Source organism: Arvicola amphibius, chromosome 17 (genome assembly GCF_903992535.2).
Source record: "Arvicola amphibius chromosome 17, mArvAmp1.2, whole genome shotgun sequence".
Classification (NCBI taxonomy): Eukaryota; Metazoa; Chordata; class Mammalia; order Rodentia; family Cricetidae; genus Arvicola; species Arvicola amphibius.
In genome coordinates, this window is record NC_052063.2 from 39,835,808 (window position 1) to 39,857,840 (window position 22,033).

The 22,033-nt window shown below is 45.0% G+C and overlaps 1 protein-coding gene across 2 annotated transcripts in view; it reads left to right on the forward strand.

Moving 5' to 3' along the window:
* Irak3 (interleukin 1 receptor associated kinase 3) overlaps positions 1-5,393 on the forward strand; it is a 56,033-nt gene extending 50,640 nt beyond the window's left edge. For both annotated transcript variants that reach the window (XM_038314761.1, XM_038314762.1), the window contains exons 9-12: positions 500-698; positions 1,390-1,452; positions 1,538-1,702; positions 3,505-5,393. In XM_038314761.1, coding sequence (XP_038170689.1) covers positions 500-698; positions 1,390-1,452; positions 1,538-1,702; positions 3,505-3,981 — 904 coding nt within the window. In that variant the 3' untranslated portion in view covers positions 3,982-5,393. The remainder of the gene's footprint in view (positions 1-499; positions 699-1,389; positions 1,453-1,537; positions 1,703-3,504) is intronic.
* The last annotated feature ends 16,640 nt before the right edge of the window (positions 5,394-22,033 follow it).

The following is a 22,033-nucleotide window of genomic DNA, read 5'->3' on the forward strand; positions in this document are numbered from 1 at the left end:
TCATGGTCTCACGGAGAAGAGCGCACGAGAGCTGCTGTGCTTGACGTTGGTTTGTCCTGTTGATACAGTATCCGTGCATGTTTCAAAATCCGAAACAGCCACTGTTTATGGGTCAGGTTTTTATTTTAGGCTTCATATAAATTTTTGTTTATACTTTATCTTTTTATTTTATTTTATGTGCATTGATGTTTTGCCTGCATGTATGTCAGTGTGAGGGTGTTCGGTCCCCCAGAACTGGAATTATAGACAGTAGACAGTTGTGAGTCACCATGTGGATGCTGCAAATTGAACCCAGGTCTTCTGGAAGAGCAGTCGGGGCTCCTGACTGCTGAGCCATGTCTCCAGCCCATGTTTACACTTTAAAAATCCTTTAGAATGCCCACTCATTCATTTATGTTTGGCTTCATGTTATCAGTGTTCTGAATTAATCAGCCACACTGTATTTCACTAAATGCCTCGGTGACAATCTTGTCTTGTTTGTCTTTGATCACACTTTTAGTACAAACATACTTTTGGATGATCAGTTCCAACCCAGACTAACAGATTTTGCCATGGCGCACTTCCGACCCCACCTTGAACATCACAGTTCCACCATAAATACGACCGGCAGTGGCAGGAAACATCTATGGTATATGCCAGAAGAATACATCAGGCAGGGAAGACTTTCCGTGAAAACCGACGTCTACAGCTTTGGAATTGTGAGTGTCACCTACTGGTTTACTATGGAAAAGAATTCACTGCCAAGGCCATACTAAATCCCTAGCGAATGGTTCTCAACCTGTGGGTTGCAACCCCCCTGGTGTAGGAGGTCCTTCTGTTTATGTATTGCTTTCATTAGTTAATCAATAAAAAAAAGCTGCTTGGCCTGATAGGGCAGAACTTAGGTAGGCGGAGAAGACAGAACTGAATTCTGGGAGGAAGAAAGCAAAGTCAGAGAGCTGCCATGGAGACGCCAGGTCAGACAGGCTAAATCTTTCCCCCGTAAACCTGGAGACGAACAACCCTTTCACAGGCATTTCATATCAGACATCCTGCATATCACATATTTACATTATGATTCATAACAGTAGCAAAATTACAGTTGTGAAGTAGCAACAAAATAATTTTATAGTTGGGGAAGTCAACACAACACGAGGAACTGCATTAAAGGGTCGCAACCTTAGGAAGGTTGAGAACCTCTGGCTTAGAGTAAACATTTTAAGAGTTTTAACTTTTATACCTATTGAGTTTTCTGTTACTCATTACAGATGCATTAACTTTCCATAATCTATAAAGCAATAAGATACAAGAGCATTAAGTCAAATGTAATCCATTGCCATGTTAAACAGTAGAAACTCATGTTGTATGTGTTCTCACTTCTGTGCCTGACTTTGTGTGTGTTCCTCCAAGGTGATCATGGAAGTTTTGACAGGCTGTAAAGTGGTTCTGGACGACCCCAAACATGTCCAGCTGGTAAGAACCGCCCTCCCGCCAGCACCCGCTTGCCAATGAGCTGCTTGATGGTATTCCAAGAAGTAAGTTTATCTTCTCTTCCTAGCGGGATCTCCTTGTGGAACTGATGGAGAAGAGGGGCCTCGATTCGTGCCTCTCCTTTTTGGACAGGAAAATACAGCCCTGTCCTCGGAACTTCTCGGCCAAGCTCTTCTCTCTGGCGGGCCAGTGTGCGGCAACTCGGGCCAAGTTAAGACCTACAATGGATGAGGTAAGATATACAAGGTTTTGTTCGAAAATGAGCTATAGAAGATCTAAGTTAGGCAAATTGTACATCTAAGTGAATTATTAATTAGTGAGATAAATTCATCCCCACCACAGAGAATTCTAGCCTAATTGATAAACTTTCTAGCTTAAAATGAACACCTCACACTATTGCTACCCCTGTAGAAGTCATTGCTAGGTAGATCCAGATTATTATAAAAATATTGAATATGGGGACAGCAAAGTAGCTTAGTAGGCAAAACCACATTTGCCATGCAAACCTGGTGCCCTGAGTTTGATTCCTGGAACTCATGGAAAGAAAACGTTGTCTCCTGACTTTCACATGCTCTGGTCAGCACCCTCCAACCACCGTCCCTAACAATAAATCAAAAAAATATATCTAATGGGAAGTAGTTTGAAGGGGATATTTTATTCAACACCTATTAAGCTATCTGATCCATTAGAAAGCACACATTTGTTTTTATTGTTTTAAAAATGTATTCATTTGTCATAGATGTAATCCATTCATTTATAAGTCAATACTAATTCAGTGCCCATTTGGGGTGTGTATTTGGGGGATACATAGTGATCAAGACATGCTTCCTGTTCCAAACTTGCCAAGCAAAGAAGTCAGATCAATAGGTATGGTACTTTGACCCTATAGACAGGCATGATGACAGTCACAGTCCGAGGATGACTGGGAAGGGTGGGGTCAGAATAGAGTGAGGTCGCCAGTCTGCAGTAACCGGGCGGTCCTTGTTGAAGGGGACAGCTTAGCTGCAGATTAGGTGTAGGCAGCAGTGTGGTTGGGAGGACATCCTTGAAAGAGGCAGTCATCATCCTTAGCCGTAAGACGTCGGGCAGTCCAGCATCATGGGGTGACCAGAGGTAAAGGAGAGCTGGTGTGGTTAACACTACAGACGCTTCCAGGAGATGGAGGGAGTTGGGTTTAGGCTACTGTAGAGCTGGGAGAGATCTCAACAGGAGTTGGTCTAATCACAGTGTAAGACCACTGGCCTGGGATTCAGGGAGACATAGACGAGGCCTGACATGACTCTCAGCATAGAATCCTGTTCGAGCAAGGATCCATCAGTGGTGTTGTAGGGCCAAGTTGAGATCCAGGAGGTTGAGGGTACAGCAGCAAAACTTCACCTTTGTAGATAGTTGTATGGATTTTCTCCTAATCCTCAGCTCAGCTTTACCAATAAAATCAGAAGAATGCCGTTTGTGGAGATAAAAATACCTATAAACCAACCACTTCGCCAATGCTCAGGTTATTAGGTCACCAGTTCAAATCTGACTGCATGTCCCAATCCTGTGTGAAGCTGCTTACATACCCGGGGTCCCCACTACTTTATTATTTTTATGACTTTATTATTTTTATGACTGTCTCTTGGTTACGGACAAGAGATCTGTAGTTTTAGAAAGCTCCCCTTTTTGGTCCTGGCATTTGAGAACTTGATGTGCTCCATGAGAATCATCTACTTTCTGTTGCTGAAAATGCACAAAGACTCATCTGCCAGCACAGAATGAGGGGGTGTCCAGTTCACGCCTGGGACAGCTGTCTTAATAGACTATCGTTTCTTTGTCCCTCAAGTCACTTGATGTGGCCCTTGAAATAAAGGGGCTTCTCCAATATCTAATATCCTTTCTAATTCAAAATTTTGTGTTTACACTTACTTTATTTTTTATTTTACTTATTTAGTTTCCTAAATGAAAATGAGAGAATACTCTTCACTAGGTAGAGAGGAAAACGTCAAAGGGAGTGTTGCTCAAGCTTCCCTCCCTGTTTGCTTCTTTGCTAATCAGGTCCTGAACTCTCTGGAGAGCGCAGAGCCCAGCTTGTATTTTGCGGAAGACCCTCCCACATCTCTGAAGTCCTTCCGCTGTCCTTCTCCCCTCTTCTTGGACAACGTCCCAAGTATTCCAGTAGAAGATGATGAAAACCAGAATATTCACCCAGGGCCTCGTGAGAGAACTCTGGGGACAGATAAGGTGACTCAGAAAACCCCTTTTGAGTGCAGCCAGTCTGAGGTGACCTTTCTGGGCTTAGACAGAAACGCGAGGAGCAAGAGAAGTGAAGTGGCTTGCGATAGTCCCAGCTCTTCTTGTGAGGGATGTTGGCCCCCAGAGCTCGCAGCTCCATCCCAGGACTTAAGGCCTACTGAGATCACGTTGAGTTCCTCTTGGGAAGTGCCAGACCATTCTTTTGGGAGCAAGCCAATGGAGAAGAGGTACTCCTCTGGACTCTTCTGCAGTGAGTATGAACAGTCCGAAAAGCAGTGAATTCACTGGAAGATAGAAGAAAAACAAATGTCATCGAAGGCACCTGAATGAAGAATGTCACCATGAAAGGATTCGAACTCTATGAGCGAGGCCCAGGGAACTACTGGCGGTGAATTTGGGTAGTGAGAATAAGCAGCCAGGCCATTCTGTTCCCTTCTATTTCCCCAAACAGAAGACTTAAAGAAATGTGTCATCAGGATGATATAGGTCGACTTTTCCATCCTACCAGTCATTCCTAAATAACCACACAGAGACTTAATATTAATTATAAATGCTTGGCCAATAGCTCGGGCTTATTACTAGCTATCTCTCACATTTTAAATTAACTCACAATTCTTATCTACCCTCTGCCACTTGGGGGTGACTTCTTTCAACATGGCATGTTCATCTTGCTTCTCTCTGTCTGTTTGGAACTATGGAGACTCCACCTTTCTCCTTCCCAGCATCCTCTGTGACTGGCTGTCCCACCTATACCACCTACCTAGTTACCAGTCAGTCAGCTCTTTCATTAAACCAATCAGAAGTCGCCTTGGCAAAGACACATCTTCACAGTGTCCAAAATAATTATTCCACAACAGGGTGACTGCCTCTCAGTCAAACCCAAGCTAAATTAGAGCCATTCAGAGTTATTCGAGATCCTGGGTACTGACAATCAGATCCAAACAAAGAGTGGCAGAATCCTGAAGTCTCTCTGCTATCATCCCATTGAGCCCTTGGTATTGGTAAATTGAGAACCACCCACATTCCAGGTGTGTGCCCCCCCCCCCGCAACCTGCCTTCGGTGACTCAGTGACAGTGGCCATGTCATAGCCAGCCCCAAATTCGACACATTTCCTCTGTCACCTTGACTCGCATGTTCTCCTTATGCATAGTCACCATACTCTTTATAAAGCACTAGGCTTGGTGGCCTCCCCTTTACTTCCATCCTCACTTGGAGGCAGCTTTTTATATTTCTTCCCCTGACCCCATAAATCTCTTACATGAGGTCTCTCTCATGATGTGTCCTTGTGGCATTCCTTGGTCCTCCAATCACTGCAAAAACAAAACAAAACAAAAACCAAACAAGCAAAAAGCTCACAAAATAAACTTTACACATAGTGCTGCTGTTTCTACTAGAGTTAGTCTATTGGATTCCACCGGCTTCCCCTGGTCATAGGAAATTCTGGAAACACTGCAGTTTCCAATGTCTAATTTGCAAATATTAATGGATGTCTTTTCACTGTGATTGACACTTACTGCTCTTTTGTTCCTCACTGGCTAACCTGCCTGTCTGGAAGGGAGTCACATTTATTCTTGCTGGGGCATGTTCTGTGTAGAGAGCGAATTCTGGTCAAGTCTACATCTCTGTATTTAACCTCTTAGAAGACTTTCTCATGTTAATCCAATTGTTATAAAAAATAACATAAAAATTACAGTATTTTGTGGTTGTTTCACTAACTCCGAGACCTACTACTACATCCTACTACATCCTCAGTAGGATGTGGAAAATTTTAATCCATCATTTTGGGTCCTGGGAAAAGAACTGATAACAAGGGTCTGGACCACCTGTCCTTTGGCCCTGCTCTGTGCCTTCCAGGGTAACCTTTCTTCCTGTTGTTCCCAGGAGCCCCTTTGGAATACCAGGCTCAAGTGTGGGCTCTACAAAGTAGCCTTCCATCCACCTCCCCTTGCCCCCTCCCTGTGTCCCCCACCCTCATCTTCCTGCCCCCTTTCCCCAGCCTCTCTAATCCCTCCAGCAGGAAGGACTCACTGCCTAAATACCTGCTGCTCAGCAGTGGCTCCTCACTCTGAGTGGCTTGAGTCACCCTGTCTTTCTGGATTATGAGATCCCCACAGTCCCAGTTGTCGCTGTTACAAATGAGCCCAAAGCTGATGGCTTAGTTTAGCGCGACATCATTCCGCGCGGCCTTTCCGGGTTAGAAGGCTTGTCTTTGCCTTGTCTCTTCTAACTCCAGAAGTCACCTGCACTCCTGCCCCACTCCTCCCTGCTTCCCTCTCTGTCACCTCCCTACCTCGTCTTTCTCTTTACCTTTCTCTTACTCAGGACTCTCTGCTTCTTTCTTATAAAGAGCCCGGGATTGCACTGGGCCCATTGAAATGCTGATGAAAATTTCGTATTCTCAAGATTCTTTTTTTTTTTTTTCCGAGACAGGGTTTCTCTGCAGCTTTTTTAGAGCCTGTCCTGGAACTAGCTCTTGTAGACCAGGCTGGCCTCGAACTCACAGAGATCTGCCTGTCTCTGCCTCCTAAGTGCTGGGATTAAAGGCGTGCGCCACCACTGCCTGGCTTCTCAGGATTCTTAAATTATCACCTCCTCCAGCCCCCACTCGCTCTCATGGGATGCCAGACAGTTGCAGGTTTCTGGCCTTTGGGTTTCTGACTTCTTTGGGGGCCATTCTCCCACACACTTCCTGAGTGTTAGGAGCTCTGCTCAGGATCTCTTTCTCCCGCACACTTCCTGAGTGTTAGGGGCTCTGCTCAGGATCTCTTTCTCCCGCACACTTCCTGAGTGTTAAGGGCTCTCTGTTCAGGATCTCTTTCTCCCGCACACTTCCTGAGTGTTAGGGGCTCTGCTCAGGATCTCTTTCTCCCGCACACTTCCTGAGTGTTAGGGGCTCTCTCTCTGTTCAGGATTTCTCACACTGGCCTCCACACAGCTGCTGTTTTCTTATAAGTTTAATTAAGCTATATCTACAGATCCACATAATCAAAGATCCAACCATAGTAAGTTAGCAAAGTATGTATAATGGCTATTTTTATGGCAATGAATAGAAACACAGAAGAAACCATTTCCAGAAGATTTACAGGATCAGTCCTTCAGAGGATTGGGCGGTGCTTTTTTTTTTTTCTATCTTGTGAGAGTCAGTACTGTTGGGTTTATCAGAGTCATTTGGAGTCAAGGTTCAAGAGCAACCTTGAAGAAAGAAGTCATCAGAAATCAGAAACAGGGCAGGTAAACAGAGAAGGTAAAAAGCATGGAGCTACCGTTCTCTGAAAAGGTAGGAGTTGTGGTTAAAGCACACGAGAAACTTCAGTCTAATTGACAAGCCTGAACCAGACATCAGGAAAGAAGCTGGAGGAGCCCTTGCTCACAGACTGGTGCAAACAGACCTGGCTACCCAGAGTACCCAGAGCTGTCTTCCCCACTGGCTTCTAAACTGCGTGTGTGTTAATACTAGGAACTTTAACCCTTGTGTCTTGTGCTAGTTTAGCACTCCAACCCCAAAGTATTGAGAATGAAATCCTGAGCCTGCACATGCTAGGCAAGCTGTCTTGCACTTCCTCAGTGTAAGCTTTTATTACACACACACACACACACACACACACACACACACACACACACACCACTGAACCTGGTATCACAAGTCTGCAATCAGAGCCATCCAGGAGACTGAGGCCAAAGGACTACAAAGCTCAAGGATAGCTGGGTTTTTTGGATTTTTTTTTTTTTTTTTTTTTTTGGTTTTTTGAGACAGGGTTTCTCTGCAGCTTTGGAGCCTGTCCTGGAACTAGCTCTTGTAGACCAGGCTGGCCTTGAACTCACAGAGATCCGCCCACCTCTGCCTCCCAAGTGCTGGGATTAATAAAGGCATGCGCCACCACTGCCCGGCTCAAGGGTAGCTGGGGATATGGCTCAGTGGTAGATCACTTGCCCAGCATGTATAAGACTCTGCTCAATCCCCATTACTACCCCCTTCCCTACAAAAAGCATCAGAAGCCTTCAGCATTTGGCTTGTATATTACAAACCATTTTGAGACTGATTTAGCTTCCCTCAGAGAAGTATGTGAAGGCAGATAAGCTGAACAGAAACAATTAGCCTGCAATTGTGTGAAATCGACACATCTCACAATAGAGCATTAAGAATCGACTCGGCAACAAAAATGATGCCGACTGATGTATTACTATGCCCATAGATTAGTGCTCTCTCAATTCTCCTCAGGAAAGCTTCATCTTGCAGTAGGTGGCAGGTGACATAGAGATTGACAACTGGTCGACCTGCAGAGAGCAGGAGGTTGCAGAGTGCTCAGCAATGGGACATTCATATCAGAACCTCCCTCCCAAGGGAGGGGATCATTGTGGAAGAGGCGCTGGAGAGATTGCCAGAGGCAGTAAAGGGCCAACTACAAGGAAACAGTGCTCCCTGCCCATGGCAGGGCAGTCGCACATATGAACTCACGGAAGATGTGACAGCATCCACAAGACCTGCAAAGGTCTAAGCCAGACATAATCCCACCCCCAAATGAAGAAATACTGGTAATAGATGGTTTCTGGAGAGGAAGGGTCAGTTTTCTTTAAGGATGTGACCCAGATCTAACAGGTCAGCCAAGCCCCAGGGCGATCCTCACACCTATGAGGATTTGGGCAGCACAAATTAGGTGGGTAGGGAAATGAGGGTGGATCTGCCAGGCGTTGGGGGAAGGGGTAAATATGGTCAAAATACAAACATTTCATATATCGTCTGAAATTTTCAAAAATGAATAAAATGTTAATTTAAGAAAGAATTAACTACATTAAGCTGCGTTTGACTCCTCACCTAGCGATGGAGCTCCTGAAGAGATTCATCAGCCAGCTCCTGAGTAACTTCAGAACGGACGCACGAAGTTTTTCACGAAGCAAAACCCAGCAACTTGAAATATAAGAGAGTGGGCATCAGCTAGCAACACGGCTGAAGCTTTTGTGACTGAGTAATAGTTAATTCTGACAGAGCCTTTTGTAGATGCCATCAAGAGCACAGCTGAGGCTTTTGTGACTGAGTGATAGTTGATTCTGACAGAGCATTTTGTAGATGCCATCAAGAGTTGTGCTTGCAGGTCCACGCTCCAAAGGGTTACTCATGGCTAAGTGAAAAGAGCTTTGGGGAGATACATGTTCCAGCATAGAGCACCCATTCCTCAGACTTGTTCTCACTATCCTTTCTCAGTTGACATAAAATGTTTAGCTTGCTGGATTCAGTAGACTCTGGGCTGAAGTTACCAATCGGAATCAAGCCTACAACAGTCCAGAAGAGCTGCGAGCTCGTACCTTCTGTGCTGCACTGATGGAGCCACAGTGGGACATTAACGATACGGGGAAATGAGAGATAAACTCCAGAGGAAAAAAACAAAACCAATTCTAAGGAGTCCTGTCTGGAGGGACCATTTTGTGGGCTAAGCTACACAGTGTGAGACTGTGACCCGAACACTTCCTAGCTAAAAGAATAGTGCCTTCTAGTTTTAAAGAGTATAACACAGCCGCAAATTATGTTGTTTCTTTTTACTTTTTTTCTTAAGTTTTTTCATTTATTTTAAAATTATGCTGTTTCTGTAGCAAATGAATGTACCAGCGCTACTTTAGAATACTGTAACTTTGTAACAGCATAACTTGGAAGGGAACTATATCGATGACACCTACTGCACCATCAAGTTAAAGATGCCCTCAAAAGAGGAGTTAGGGGAACACAATTCCCCTAAAAAAAAAAGGACACATGGTTGCCATGCAAATGGAACCAGTTTCAAATAGCATGTAGAAGCGGGGAATGAACAAACAGTCTCTGATTATCCTGGCATCATGACAATTTCATGCCATTCTGGGAGTGGACACAGCTAATTACAGTGGGAATACCAGGCTATCAGACACCAGGTCTGGCCACATATTTCTCTTTTATGATTTTGACTTAAGACTTTTTAAAAGGGCTGCACTAACTTCAGCCTAGAGTAAATATTAATCTCTGTCTGACCTTTTACGGTTTCTATTTTCTATTCCCTTCAGAGAAAAGATGTGAGATTGCAGCAGGGAACGGGTGTGAAGCCAGTGTGCCTGTTTCTATCATTCCCTGCTGGCGGTGCTGAGGCTGCGGATTGAGACAGGAGGCAGAGCAATCGCTGACATTTTCATTATGTGGTTGTCTCGCACTTTGAAGGCAGGAAAATAATTTCTGTCTTTACTCATAGCCGACATTGGCTATTAAAATGCATTTCCCTAATAAAAGGCAAGCACTGCCTTTTAGAAGGTCTTGCTGGTACTACCCCGTCTTTCTCCCCGCCTCACACCCTAGCACTACCATTCCCGTGTCTGTAATCATTGGAACGAACTAAATGGCACTATTCATTGTTTCACTGAGGACCCCTGATGCCTTTCTTCTCCCTCCTATTCTAAATCTTCCTTTGCCTGAGTTGAGGTTTGCATTTGTCTGCATTAGTGGTTGGCCTTTTAAGGAAATAGAACGCCTTTGCGGTAATTCCAACAGGAAATATGAACTTGTCTGGGGACGAGTGACCCCAGGAGTTATTTTCACCTTTAGGGAAGAAAGTCAAATTGCAGAACTAAGATCTGGGGACTGTTCTGTTGCTGGGAATAGATGCTGATGCTTCTAGATATTTCTTCTGAGGAGGAAGCAAGGCTCGAGCTGTTCTTTATGTTGCTCCAGTCACTGTGAGGGCTCATCTCAAAGCAGAGAAAGAGAAGGCATCTCCCTCCCCTCTGTGTTGGTAAAATTGGCTGACAGGTTCATGGAGGAAATGGAATTCTTTCTTAAACCACAAAAGAAAACAGTACCAGGAATGGCTGGAGTTGTGGTGTCCTGTCTTGACCCTGGGAAAAGATCACAGACTAATTCAATTATAATCAAAGGATTTATTGATTAGCTGCTAGCAGGATGACAGCCTTGAAGCCAGATCTCAGCATGTTGTGAAGGAGGGAAACGAGGAAGGGCTTTTAAAAGGCAAATCCACAAAAAGACCTTCAGTGTCTAAACAAGGAAGCAAAAACTGGTCTGTTTTGTCAAGTGATGTGGTCAAGGTGACCCAAGATAATGCTTAGGTGTCTGCATAAGCAAGTTACAGAAGCCAAAAAGGCAGTTGTCATATCGTAACAAGTAGATGGTCATAGCTTTTTAGTGCTGAGTGGGGGTAAGTGAGTCAAGATACTGGGAACATATCTTCCAGGCCGGGAGTCAGAGACAGATGGCTAGTGGGTGCCAAGACGGATGGCTAGCATAAAATGGAGTTCCTTTAGCCACCACATTCTCCTACCAGCTTTAGAGCCTATGAATCAAATCATTGATACACACACACACACACACACACACACACACACACACGGGCTGGGATCCAGAAGTGGATTCTATTGCTAGTGATGGAATGAACCGTGAGAGAAAGGGTAAGGAACAAGTGCTTCATTCTTCCTTGTCCTTTGTATGATCTGCCACCAGAAGGTGGGGCCCAGATATGGGGGGGGGGTCATCCCATCTCAAGTTTTCCACATTTAGAGTGGGTCTTCCTGTCTGGAATGAACCAGTCAAGAAACTCCCTCACAGGTACACCCAGTAGCTTGGGTTTTAGTTAATCATAGATGTAGCAAAGCTGACAACCAAGAACAGCCGCCACGCAGGCCAACAGACAATCCCACTCTTTAACTACTCAGCGTCCATTCTTGCCTGTCCACCATCTATCTAAACTGCTGGGAATGGTAACAGCATGAAGCAAATGTACCTTGAATGAGGAAGAGGCTACCGTTATCTTACAGTCGGTGATAAGGGGTTGGAGAGATGCTCAGTAGATAAAAACTTTGCAAACCTGAAGACTTGATTCCAAAATCCTTAAAAATACTTGAAACCCAGGCTGGCATGCTGGCTTCCCTATAATCCTACTGGGAGGCAAAGACAAGAGAATCCTGGGCAAGCTGGCAAGCTATATTAGAAAATCAAATTGGAGACATCTGGGCTCAGCAAGGGAACTGCCTTAGTAAACAAATCGGAGAGCATCGAGGAAGACATTCCATGTCAACATGACCTCCGTATGCACGCATGTGCAATCATGTACATACACCCATGTATGGGAACACACATACATGCATACACACCACGCAGAAACGCATAACAAATAAAATAAAGAAGAAGTGACATAAATTCCCATCAGTCATAATTTCCATCTCTAGATGGCATTAATTTTTTTTTTTATTTTTAGTTACACCCTCCCTAAATTTCCTAACAATAAAGATCCTCATCTGCTACATTTCTGGCAAATCGATATTGTGTTAGCCGGCGTTCTCCTGAGGAGCAGAACCGATGGGATACTGGTATGTAAATAAGAGGAGACTTTTTAGGAATTGGCCTCCATGATTAGGAAAGCGAAGAAGCCCCATCGTTTGCCACTGGCAGGAAAGCCAGGGGGTTGATTCAGTCTGGGGTCCGAGAGGGGGGTGGGACACTGAAGTCCGAAGGTGCAGCCCGAAGGCAGGAGAGACGGCTGGCTGAGTCTGAAGGCGCACCAGGTAGAGATGCCCAACCTGAAGGCAGGAGAGATGGCTGGCTGAGTCTGAAGGCGCACCAGGTAGAGATGCCCAACCTGAAGGCAGGAGAGACGGCTGGCTGAGTCTGAAGGCGCACCAGGTAGAGATGCCCAACCTGAAGGCAGGAGAGACGGCTGGCTGAGTCTGAAGGCGCACCAGGTTGAAATGCCCAACCTGAAGGCAGCAGAGACGGCTGGCTGAGTCTGAAGGCGCACCAGGTTGAAATGCCCAGCCCGAAGGCAGGAAGGACGGCTGGCTGAGTCTGAAGGCGCACCAGGTAGAGATGCCCAACCTGAAGGCAGGAGAGACGGCTGGCTGAGTCTGAAGGCGCACCAGGTTGAAATGCCCAGCCCGAAGGCAGGAGAGACGGCTGGCTAAGTCTGAAGGCGCACCAGGTAGAAATAAGTGCCCAGTCCGAAGGCAGGAGAGACGGCTGGCTAAGTCTGAAGGCGCACCAGGTAGAGATGCCCAACCTGAAGGCAGGAGAGATGGCTGGCTGAGTCTGAAGGCACACCAGGTAGAGATGCCCAACCTGAAGGCAGGAGAGACGGCTGGCTGAGTCTGAAGGCGCACCAGGTAGAAATAAGTGCCCAGTCCGAAGGCAGGAGAGACGGCTGCTGGCTGCCCCGCTGAGACAAGACAGTACCTTGCCCCTCCTCTTCCTTTCCTTCTGTTCCATCCGGCGCTCAACTTGATGGTCATCTGGATTGGTGAGGGAAATCTCGTTTTCCCAATGTCCTCATTCCGTTCTAGGACCTTCTGGAAATTCCCTCACAGGCGCAGCTGGAGGAGCCTGCAAGCCTGCAGGGGCCCAGCCCACATAAGATCAACCTTCGCAGTTGTTTTCTCTTCTTTCCCTGTTGAGGGGCACCGACTTTTCTTCCTGGGAGGTCTGAGTGCTTTGTGGGGTGCTACAATTTGTTTTTTTTTAAATTAATTTCTGTATTAGTCAGGGCTTCTATGGCCGTGACAAAACACCATGACCAAAAAGCAAGTTGGGGAGGAAAGGGTTTATGTGGCTTACACTTCAGCATTGCTGTTCATCACTGAAAGAAGTCAGGACAGGAACTCAAACAGGACAGGGCCCTGGAGATGGGAACTGATGCTGAGGCCATAAAGGGGTGGCACCTACTGGCTTCCCTTGACTTGCTCAGCCTACTTTTTGTAGAACCCAGAGCCAGGCTCCCAGGGATGCACCCACCCCCACCCCGTGATCACTAATTGAGAAAATGCCTTACAGCTGAATCTCTGGGAGGCATTTCCTCCGCTAAGGCTCCTTCCTCTGATATCTCTAGCTTGTGTCAAGTTGACACACGTGCACACACAAAACAAAACAAAACTAGCCAGTACAGCTTATGTCCTAGTTACTGTTCCATTGCAGTAATCAAACACAGAAGATCAAATGTAAATGACCAAGGCAATTTATGAGAATTTGATTCGGTTTACAGTTTCAGAGGATTAGAGTCCATGATGGTAGAGTGAAGGCTTGACAGCAGGAACAGCTGAGAGCTCACATCTCAAACAGCTACCAGGAGGCAGAGAGCATACTGGAAATGGCTCACGTCTTTGAAACCTCTAAGCCTCCCCACCCCCACCCCATGGCATACTTTCTCCAAGAAGCCACAGCTCCTAACCCTTCCCAAAGAATTTCAACCAACTGGGGACTAAGTATCCAAATATATGAGGCTATAATTAACTATATGTACCACCCCCACAATATGCAAGACTGTATATGGAGCTATCGTAAGCACCCACATCCCTCATAGATTATAAACTCCAGCATCCTTGGCTTCACTGTGTTAATGAATCTGTCATCTGCTTGGTAACTGGGTTCAGTACACAGACCCACATAGTAACTTTTTTTTTCCAACTCAGCCCACAACGACAGTCTCTCAGCTCCAGGTTCGTGGAAGAATTCATTTATTTTTTTAAAGATTTATTTATTTATTAAGTATACAGAAGTATGCAGGCCAGAAGAAGGCACCAGATCGCATTACAGATGGTTGTGAGTCACCATGTGGTTGCTGGGAATTAAACTCAAGACCTTTGGAAGAGCAGGCAGTGCACTTAACCACTGAGCCATCTCTCCAGCCCAGAATTTATTTATATATGTATGGATCACCTCTCACTTGAGACCCAGGACCTTTAAATTAGCAGACATCATAATTGAAGAGCTGAGAAAGAAATGAGAAAAAGTATCCTATCAAGGAAGTGTACTTAGGAGTAAGGGGACACCATTCCCAAGTGGCCCTTTGACTGTCACACCTGTGTTTTGACCGTGAAATAACTTTGTGAACTGATCTTTGGTTTAAAGCCTGTTCCCTCTAACACCTGTGTTGACTCTTAGCTATAGCATAAGTGAACTCTCTGCAGGACATTTCAAAGATGCACAGAGACAGCCCATTGGGGTAATGGTACACCTGCATCAGTAAGAGTACTGAATTCTCTGGGTAATTATTCCCCCAGCCGCCTCACTTGCCTTATGGTAAAATGAGTTCTCTGTCAGATCTTTGTTCTTTGAGATGCTATAAACCCACCATACAGGGTCTTGGACATTGATTTTGGTGAGGGCAAATCATTGTCCCTGCCCTACTGTGAACCCAGATGGTCCAAAGCAATCGATCTTTCACCAGTAGCCAGTTGGAGGGCTCTCCTTACAATGGTGCCAAGTAATGAGCTCAGAACTGACTTGTACTCTGGGCAGATTAGCCACTAAGCCATAGGGAAATCACATCAGCTTCGATGTGGAGAGGCCCAAACATCCCTTCAAGCCTATTGCCATAACTACCATGTACCACAGATGCCAGAATGGCTCAGCCTGGCACTGGATCATGAATTGTTTCAATAGGCATTGCTTTGTATGCCTTTGTATTCCCTGGTGCCTTGTATGGGGCCTTCACTAAACATTCCATGCTGACCTAGAGGTTTAAGGAAAGGCAGGGCCAGTCCCTAGCGGGCTTCACAGAGTTGGACAATGCAGAAGCCAAGGATGTCTGGCTTGTTGATAGTTGGTTGTAGCACAAATTATAATTGGTCCTGGTAATAAAAACCTGGAGTCGGATACAGGGTAAATGCTGAAAGATCAGATAAGCAGAGCAGCCAGCCACTAGTTCTAACCTCTACCGAATCCTCAGATTGAATAGGCAAACCTGTCTCTACAAGTCCTCAGACTGAATGCCCTGATCTCCCGTCTCCTCCCGCCTTATATGCCTCTCTCCACCCAGTCATATTCCTTCCTGTCTCCATCTCCTTAGTGGTGGGATTAAAGGCGTGGGATCCCAAATTCTGGGATTAAAAGGTGAGCCACCACCTCCTGTATCTGTTTGTCTTTTATACTGGATCAGTCTCGGGTAGCCCAGAGTGGCCTTGAACTCAGAGAGTCTGCCTCTGCTTCCCACGTGCTGGGATTAAAGGCATGAGCTACCAACCACTGCCTGGCCGCTATGGCTAACCAGTGGCTAACTACACGCTCAGATCTTCAAGCAAGCTTTATTTGTTAGATCACAAAATATCACCACAGTTGGTATTTCTCAATGAAGGGTGCTTGAGATTTTTTTTGTGTATGGGAGAAATAACTTGCCCAAAAAGAAGATGATGTTTGAGGTTGCCCAATCAAGACTGCCTTTCCCCAGAGAGGATGTAGGATCACCTTCAGTTTGGTTGCTGTATATTTGTGGTCAACCAATGTCCCCTTACTCATACCAATCCAAGGACACATCATTAAAAACTTTGTGACTATATTATATTTATACTTAAATCCTATTGCTCTCTTTTATGTGTTCATGGATGTCCTGTTGTTATTTCTTGTTCACAAGTATTACACATAGGTTTAACTACTTCAAAGTCTAGTATTTTTCCACTTTATTGCTCAAACCTGTTTAAAGACAACAGATTGAAAAGGGCTGAGTAACTAGTCAACCTCTTCCTCCTGCTCCTCCTCTTCTTCTTTTTGTGTATGCATGTGCACGTGTGTGTGTGCACGTGTGTGTGTATGCATGTGCACGTGTGTGTGCACGTGTGTGTGTATGCATGTGCATGTGTGTGTGCACAAAGTACACTTTCCCATGCCAAAGTGTGTAAGAGTCCAGAGATTGACACCAGGATGCCTTCCTCACTTTTGAAATAGGGTCTCCCATGAACCCAGAGTTTGCCATCTTGGTAGGCTAGTTGGGCAGTGGGTTCTCCAGAGCCACCTGTCTCTGCTCCCCAGCACCAGAGCTACAGATGTGTGCAGTTGTGCTCAGGTTTTGTGTTGTGGCAGAGATCAGACTCAAGTCCTCATGCCCATGACAAGCACCTTACCCCCGAACCATTTTCCCAGTCAACATTTCCTAACTTGGTCTTACTTCCATTATGTTTTTCATGTTGGAAATACCTAATAATTCTTCAAGTGGACTAGTTTTTAAATCTTATCTGTTTTCCCCAAAGGGTTAAAAGCATGCATGCATGCTATTGACATTTCTGTGGATTGATTCCATGGAAATAATTAAGAGAGTATAATAACAGTGTGAAGGATAATCACGGCTGCATTGTTTAGGATAGTAAATAGTTAGAAAGAACTTATATTTTAGCAATAAGAAATTTAATAAATATGTTAGAATTAGTATACTATATAAGATTGCTGATCTATCATTCTTAAATATTAAAAGGGTGACTACTTTGTGTAAACTCAGCATCTACTTTGGCAAAAAAATATGGATACATAACAGCAGAAAAAAGACTAGAAGAAAATATAAGTATCTAAAAGAAAGCCAGGCGGTGGTGGCACACGCTTTTAATCCCATCACTCAGGAGGCAGATGCAGGAGGATCTCTGTGAGTTTGAAGCCAGCCTGGTCTACATGAGTTAGTTCCAGGACAGCTAAGACAGCACAGAGAACCCTTGTTTTGAAAAACAAAACAAACCAAAAACATACAAGAAAGTGGGTTTAGTGATATTCTCTTTTTTGCTTATCTACACTTTCTACATTCTATATGATTGACATGCATCCCTTCTACTTAAAATGACTGCCATTATTAGAATAATATAAAATTAATTCTGGTGATATTATTTGAAGGTATTTGATGAGGCAATAAGAACCATATTGAAAAGCATGAAGCATTTTTCACTTTGTAGCTTTCCTTGTAAGAAAGCTGGTTTGGTCTCCCTACTTAACATATTATTAATTCCCATAGTGATGGTCCGTGGCTGTAACTCCTTCCATTTATTAATTGCTGGTACCTCTAGCCATAGAACTGCAGACAAGCTTTTTTGTTGTTATTCTCTGGGAGAGATTATTATAAGACATTGAAGATAATGACCCCTAAGCAAGTATTCGCGAAATTAGGCTTAATTTGTCACCGCACTTTTTGTGACAGGATAACCATTACGCTTGGTTCGGTGTGGAAGAGTAGGCTGTGCTCTTGTGCTACTGGATGCACCTTGCGCAGTCAACCCGCCACACACACCGTCCCCCAGCCACATACGCAGCATTGATTAGAACAGAGACTCTTCAAAGTACATCCAGGCTAAATAAGTTGCACTGTTCTGTCTACTGACCGTTAGAGGTCTGGGGAGAGCCTACGAACCCCTCTGCTCCTGTACCATTGATCTCCCACCCAGGAGCTAGGGCGAAGCTCCACATTACCACATCCAGCTCTTACGTGGGTGCCGGAGAACTGAACTTGGGTCCCCATGCATTCAAAACAAACCCTGTTCCCATTGAGCCGTCTCCCCAACAGCAACCTTCTCTTCAGTGGATTCTGGGGACCCACTAGGTCTTCATGCGTGCAAAAAAAGCTCCTCCTGACACGGCGGCTGTCTCCCTCTGCTTCCCTACTTCTTCCTCTACTGTTGTTGCGCAGAGGTTCACACGCTCCAGGTGGTCACGTGGGGCTCTGTCCTCTCCATAAGCTCTCCTCCTTGTCTTTCTTTTATGATTTTATTCTGTTTTGTGATTCTAACCACCCTTTGTCCCCGATGATTCCTGCAGTGTTGCGCATCTGGCCCATGGAGTCAGGAAGCAATGTGACTTCAGCCACTCACAAAGCTCCCATTAGATGGAGTTGGGAAATTTAACCTCTGTCCCTTCACTTCAGACTAAAGATACATAAGGGTTGGCTTTGGTTTATACAACTTCTCTGTCATCATAGCCTTCCAAATAGCTTTAAAAGAAAGTCCATTTTTTCAAAAACACGTTTTATTCGTTTTTTTGAGAATGTCATCTAAGTAGTGTATGTATATCGTTTCTCCCTGACCCCTCCTACCTCCAACTTCTCTTGTGCGCCCCCACCCCACTTCTCAAATGTATGGCCTCTTATTATTTAATTATTATTGTTACACATATGTGTATATAAATTTATGCTTACAATCTGCTGAGTTCAAACCGTTGGCTTTGAAAGTTCCCCGAATGGCAGGAGTCATGTAAGGGCAATCTGGATGGGATTCTGTGCAGTGCTTGTAGACTCACAAATATCCAAAGGTCACATTTTGAAGGACATTGTTCGACGTGCTAAACCAAATCGAAGGGCCCGCAGATGGGTGCCAGCCCGTTCTTGCCTATTTCTTGAGCCTTCTCCACTACCGTTACGTGTCGAATGAAATTGCTGGCAACGCCGGAAATCACCTGCTTTCTGCACCTCTCTCCAGCCACTGGCACTCCCTCCTCCTTAGCCCATCGTCAAATCAGTTCCTTCCATTTAGTCAGTCTCTGCTGCATCTCCGAGGAGACTTTCTACCCATGCTCACCTAGCAAAGGAGCCCCGGCAGCACCTAGCGTGCTGCTGACAGGTTCACTGGAAAAACGCTTCGCCAAAATTCCACCAGGGGGCGCCTTGTCTACGGTTTAAGAAGACACTTGGGCACAGGCATTTGGTGGATCAACTGCATGAAAAATTCAGCCTCGTGTTTAAATTTTAAAGTCATTTGTTGTTTATTTAATGGAAACTGAAGTTCTTCCATGTCGTACAAGCCTGGAAGCGCTGTGCGATTGTCAGCGCTGTCTGATTTTATGGATAATGTCAATACTAATGCTTGAGGAAAAGACAAGATGAAATTGAATGTGGCATTTAGTTTTGAACACTAAGAATTCAGATCACTGCCCATATTGGAAATATTTCTTCTTATTTTTAGGTGGCTGCCTTTAGATAAGTTGATATTTAATTAAATTAGATGATCACAAACATGTTTGTAACTTATCTCAAAGACCTGTTATTTCAAACCTTTATTTTTAGCACTGCCTCTCTTTGAAGCCCAGCAGCAAAATAAATGATATATTGGAACCACTCATGAATCTCTGTTTAATACCACAGAGATTGTAACAAGAGGAGCAGAACAGTTAGAAGTTGATTTTAATAGCAATTAATAGCCATTTTAATACAGTACAAATATACTTAGCAGAGGCGTAATCCTTAACTATTTTAGTTATCACTGCATATGCAAGATTCTTGCCTGGTTTCCAAAGTAGCCACGGCATTGAGATTCTGCTTTTAAGGGAAACGGCGGTTCTTTTTGACATCATTCTTGGAAAGGCAGAACACTGAGCTTCTCAGGACCAGCTTCTTAGTACCAGAAACACCAGCCCATGGTTAAATATAACATAAGAACAAGAGGAGCAGCTACTTAAGGGATACTTAACAGAATGACTGAGGAAGAGTGTTTCCCAGGGCGTGGGGACTAAGGACAGCTGTTTGCCCTCCTCAGAGACCTCCCTCACAACCTGATGTCTATCTGACTCTCCAGAGCATGTCATGGAAATGATATCATTAGATAAAGGTTGTCTATGTGTGAGACTTATTTGCGAAGAGACTTTTGTGGTAGGGATGCTCTTGTTCTTTCAGAAAACCTCTGCCTCTTTGATTTTCCTGCCTGCCTCAGAGTCACCAATTCTGGTGAACGCCACTGTGAATTGTTGGAGCCACTGTGGACAGCGTGACTCCACTGTGAGTTGTTGGAGTAACTGTGGACAGCGTGAACACCACTGTGAGTTTCTAAGACATGGATTTTTCTCCCATAACAGGGAAACCATTTGTGTGTCCTGTGCCTGGACCAGCTGTGCGTGATAGGACCAACTTCCTCTTCCTTCAGACATAAATATAAGGGGAAGTGTGTGTTTTGGTTCCATCTTTTTTTGAGGTGAGCCTTCCTGTGCCTCTTGGATTAGGGTGAATTTATGGCAAGAACTCCTTCAGATCTGAACACTTTTCCTTTTAACTTTTATTCTTCTCTTGATTACAGTTTCCCCTCACTCCACTCCTCCCAGTCCCTTCCACCACCTCCTTTCTCCCTCAGATTAACACACTCGTTCTTTGTTTACGTTTTAAAAAAAAGCAGGTCCTAGGGCTATCCATTGAACATGGCCTCACAAGATATAGTAAGACTGGGCACAAATGCAGTAAGTTGGGTACAAACCCTCATATCAAGGCTGGACATGACAACCTAGTAGGAGGAAAAGGGTCCCAAGAACAGGCACAAGAGTCAGAGACACCCCCACTCCCATGGTTGGGAGTCCCACAAGAACACCAAGCTACACAATCATAAGGTATATGCAGAGGACCTAGCTCAGACCCATACAGAGCCCTGGTTAGTTGATTCTGTGGGTTGTGTTCTTGCGGTGTCCTAGACCCCTCTGGCTCCTACAGTCCTTCCTCCTTCTCTTCCGTGGGGCAGATCTGAACACCTTCATCATTCATTGCTTAGTTAGCTTTCCTGGAAACTCGTGGGCTGATGATGGTTCTTCAGACCCAAGTGAAACCCCCCAGAGAATTTCAACTGTAATTTCCAAGAGAGCTCTGGGCATCTTTGCTCACCCAGTGGAGCATCTGGCATGAGGCAGGCATTTAATGAATATTGCTGATTAATATAAATGCATGTATGAATGTCCCAAAGAATAAGATAAGAAGATAGTTTATGTTTCAACAGTCATGAGCTGTTGTACAGAAGGAGATAATAAATGTTTGCTTTTCCCAGCAGGGAGCAGTGAAGGGTGTGGGCTGAGGGCTCTGACTGTGGACTCTGCTTAGAGAAACTCACTCCTCAAAACTTCTGCCCATTCTTTCAGAACAGTGCTCCCTACTCGAGACAATAATTGTTCTTTTGTCCTCTTCTCTCTTCTAGATTTCTTTTTGAGACAGGGTCTCACATAGGCTGGGTTGGTTCAAAGCTACTATGGATCTGAAATTGATTGTGACCCTCTCATCTTCCTTTCTTGACCTCCCAAGTGCTAGAATTGTAGGTACACAACACCAGGATCAAAGCAAGGATGTGTGCATGCTAGGTAGGGACTCCATCAATTGAGCCTAGCCCCAGACTGAGTTCAAGGTTCTTTATATTTGTGTGTGTGTGTGTGTGTGCACGCGCGCACGTGTGCATGCATGTGTTGTGTGCATGCATGCGTATGGTATGTGTGTATGTGTGTATGTGTGTGCATGCATGTATGTGTTGTGTGTGTGCGTGCACGTGGTGTGTATATGTGTGAGTGTGTGTGTGATGTGTGATGCGTGTGTGTGTGTGTGTAGCCTGATGATTGAGGTCAGGATGCCCTCCCCCAGGGACCTCTTCTTTCCTGAGGTAGGGTCACTCATTGAGCCTGGGGCTCACCACTTCCACTGAGCAGTGAGCTTTCAGGGTCAGCCTACCTTCACTCCAGCGCTGAGGTTACAGAACTGAGTTGTCATGTCTGTCATTTACAGAGGTGCCGGGGACCCAAACTCAGGTCCTCATTCTTATGCAACACAGGCTTTACCCATTGAGCTGCTCCCCAGCCCCAAGGACACCTTAAAAGTGCTTTGTCGTGAAACAAAATGT